The 2,500-nt window shown below is 49.0% G+C and overlaps 1 protein-coding gene across 1 annotated transcript in view; it reads right to left on the reverse strand.

The window, feature by feature from the left end:
- Positions 1–384: 384 nt before the first annotated feature.
- Positions 385–2,500, reverse strand: part of EAH_00020940 (glucose transporter, putative) — a gene marked incomplete at both ends in the record, with an annotated part of 3,125 nt that continues 1,009 nt past the window's right edge. Inside the window, 6 exons of the mRNA XM_013393513.1 lie at positions 385–502; positions 691–915; positions 1,072–1,176; positions 1,379–1,861; positions 2,080–2,171; positions 2,384–2,500. The exon at positions 2,384–2,500 is cut by the window's right edge and continues 22 nt beyond it. Of these exons, the coding sequence (XP_013248967.1) occupies positions 385–502; positions 691–915; positions 1,072–1,176; positions 1,379–1,861; positions 2,080–2,171; positions 2,384–2,500 (1,140 nt within the window). The remainder of the gene's footprint in view (positions 503–690; positions 916–1,071; positions 1,177–1,378; positions 1,862–2,079; positions 2,172–2,383) is intronic.

Below are 2,500 nucleotides of genomic sequence, written 5' to 3' on the forward strand. Positions count from 1 at the left end.
TAACCCTAAACCCTAAACCCTAAACCCGTAGCCATAGGCCGTAAACCTAAACCCGAAACCCTAAACCCTAAATATTAAACCCGTAGAGTTAGCACTCACCCTAAACCCTAAACCCTAAACTGCAACACTACACTCTGAATGCATCTCCTAGACGTTATGCCTTGTCTCATTGCAAACCCTAAACAATAGTAAACCCTAATAAACCCTAATAAACCCTAGTAAACCCTAATAAACCCTAGTGACCCCTAATAAACCCTAGTAAACCCTAATAAACCCTAATAAACCCTAACCAACCCCAATAAACCCTAACAAACCCCAACAAGCCTTCGCAAACCCTAACAACCCCCAGCAAGCCCTCGTAAACCCTTAAAAACCCTTTCTTACTGTCTACTCCGAGATAGACGAGAAGAGGTTCGCCATACAGTTGAAAAAAAACAGAAATACCCCAGCCGAAGGCACTCGCAAGACCTACACCCAATGCGCGGTGGCGAGGAGGAGATAGCTGCAACGCAAACCCTAAACCCTAAACCCTAAACCCTAAACCCTAAACCCTAAACCCTAAAGCCTAAAGCCTAAAGCCTAAAGCGTAGGAGGTGGGAGGAGAGTCAAGAACGCAACGTCACGGCGTATAACAGCATTTGACAGAATCTCTCAGGGATAGTAATAGGGTTTAGGGTTTAGGGTTTATACCTCGGCAGCAACAACGGTGGATATGCAGGCCCATGAAGCCCCCCAAAGAAATATCATCATCATCAGCAGCACGCCGCTGCAAGTGCTGGTTGCTGCATTAACAAACAGCTGCTCAGGTGTATAGGCAGCAGCAGCAGCAGCAGCATCAGCTGCAGCAGCAGAGGGTGCTGTGCACTGCAGCAGCAAACCCTCAGGAAGCACCTGCCTCCGTATGAACCCCAAAACCTGCAAACAACAAACCCTAAACCCTAAACCCTAAACCCTAAACCCTGATAAACCCTCCTTCAGCACTTCATGTGTCATTTTTCGCTCTGCTAAGCAGTGCCTCCACAGTCCAAGGGTTTAGGGCTTAGGGCATAGGGTTTAGGGTTTAGGGTTTACGGCGAGGCATATATGAGTAGCACAGATTAATCCAGAGCCCAGCAGCAGCAAAACGCGGCGACCCACGGAGTCCGCAAATAATAAACAAGTCAAGGCCCCCATCAGCTGCAACAAACCCTAAACCCTAAACCCTAAACCCTAAACCCTAAACCCTAAGTCATATGTCCTGAAGGGGAAAAGAAAGCGTGTGCGTGCGTGGTTGGGTGTGGTTTGAGAGGGTGGTGGTTTGCTTCCGCGAATAACCCCTAAAAACCCTAAACCCTAAACCCTAAACCCTAAACCCTAATAAACCCTAATAAACCCTTACCTTGGCGAGGCTGATAACAACGGCAGGGCCTCTATTGTCGCAAACCCCAAATATAAGAAGAACATCTGAGATTAAAACTACTAAGCTGTTTGCTGCTAATAGGCTGTGCATACACCCTATACCCCCAGCTAGCAGCAGCGACAGCAGCACGCTGCGGCGTTTGCTGCGCTGGAGTGCTTTTGCTGCTGCTGTTGCTGTTCGTGATGCTGCTGCTGCTGGTTTTGTTGCTGTTGTTGTTGTTGCTGCTGCTGCTGAGCTGTCCTCACTGCACACAGTTTGCAAGTCGGATATATCCGACTGCTGCTGCTGCTGCTGTTCCTCCTCCTCTTGCTGCTGCTGCTGCTGCTGGTGCACACTCTGCAGCAGCTGCTGCCTCTGCTGCTCAGTATACCCAAGCCGCATCATTGCTCGCTCTGCTGCTGCTGTCTTCCGCCGCAGCAGCAAATAACGTGGGCTCTCAGGCAGCAGCGGCAAACAACATAGCTGCAACGCAAACCCTAAACCCTAAACCCTAAACCCTAAATCCTAAACCCTAAATCCCTCCTACGCCTAATCCGCTGTCCACCCTAAGCCCTAAACCCTAAACCCTACGTAAGACTAGGGTTTAGTGCTTCGGGGATGTTTTGAGGGTTTAGAAATCGGGGTTTAGGGTTTAAGGTCTACCATTAAGGGTTTAGGGTTTAGGGTTTAGGGTTTATTACCATTAGAGTGATGAAGAAAGACGCAATGCCCACGAGCCCTCTCCAGCTCAAAGTAGGAAAGGCCCAGGCCACAAGATAAGGCAAGAAACAACCTGCACATACACCCCAAACCCTAAACCCTAAACCCTAAACCCTAAACCCTAAACCCTAAACCCTAACCCGTCGAGTTTAATATGTACTTTAGAGGTTACTTAAATGCCGAGCGTCTTAATAGCGCTTAATTTGCTGCTGCTTCCCAGACATCATAGCTTCCCCTGTTCTTTCCCCGCTAGGGTTTAGGGTTTAGGGTTTAGGGTTTAGGTACCTGTACACTGCAGCACCTCCTGCAGAGCTACAAAAGAACCACGGAGCTTAGCCGGCGCGATCTCAGCAGCAAAAGTAAAACAAACCACCAACCCCACCGCCATAAACACCCCTTGAA

This window comes from Eimeria acervulina, genomic scaffold (genome assembly GCF_000499425.1).
Source record: "Eimeria acervulina Houghton genomic scaffold, Eah_scaff147, whole genome shotgun sequence".
NCBI classification, from domain to species: domain Eukaryota; phylum Apicomplexa; class Conoidasida; order Eucoccidiorida; family Eimeriidae; genus Eimeria; species Eimeria acervulina.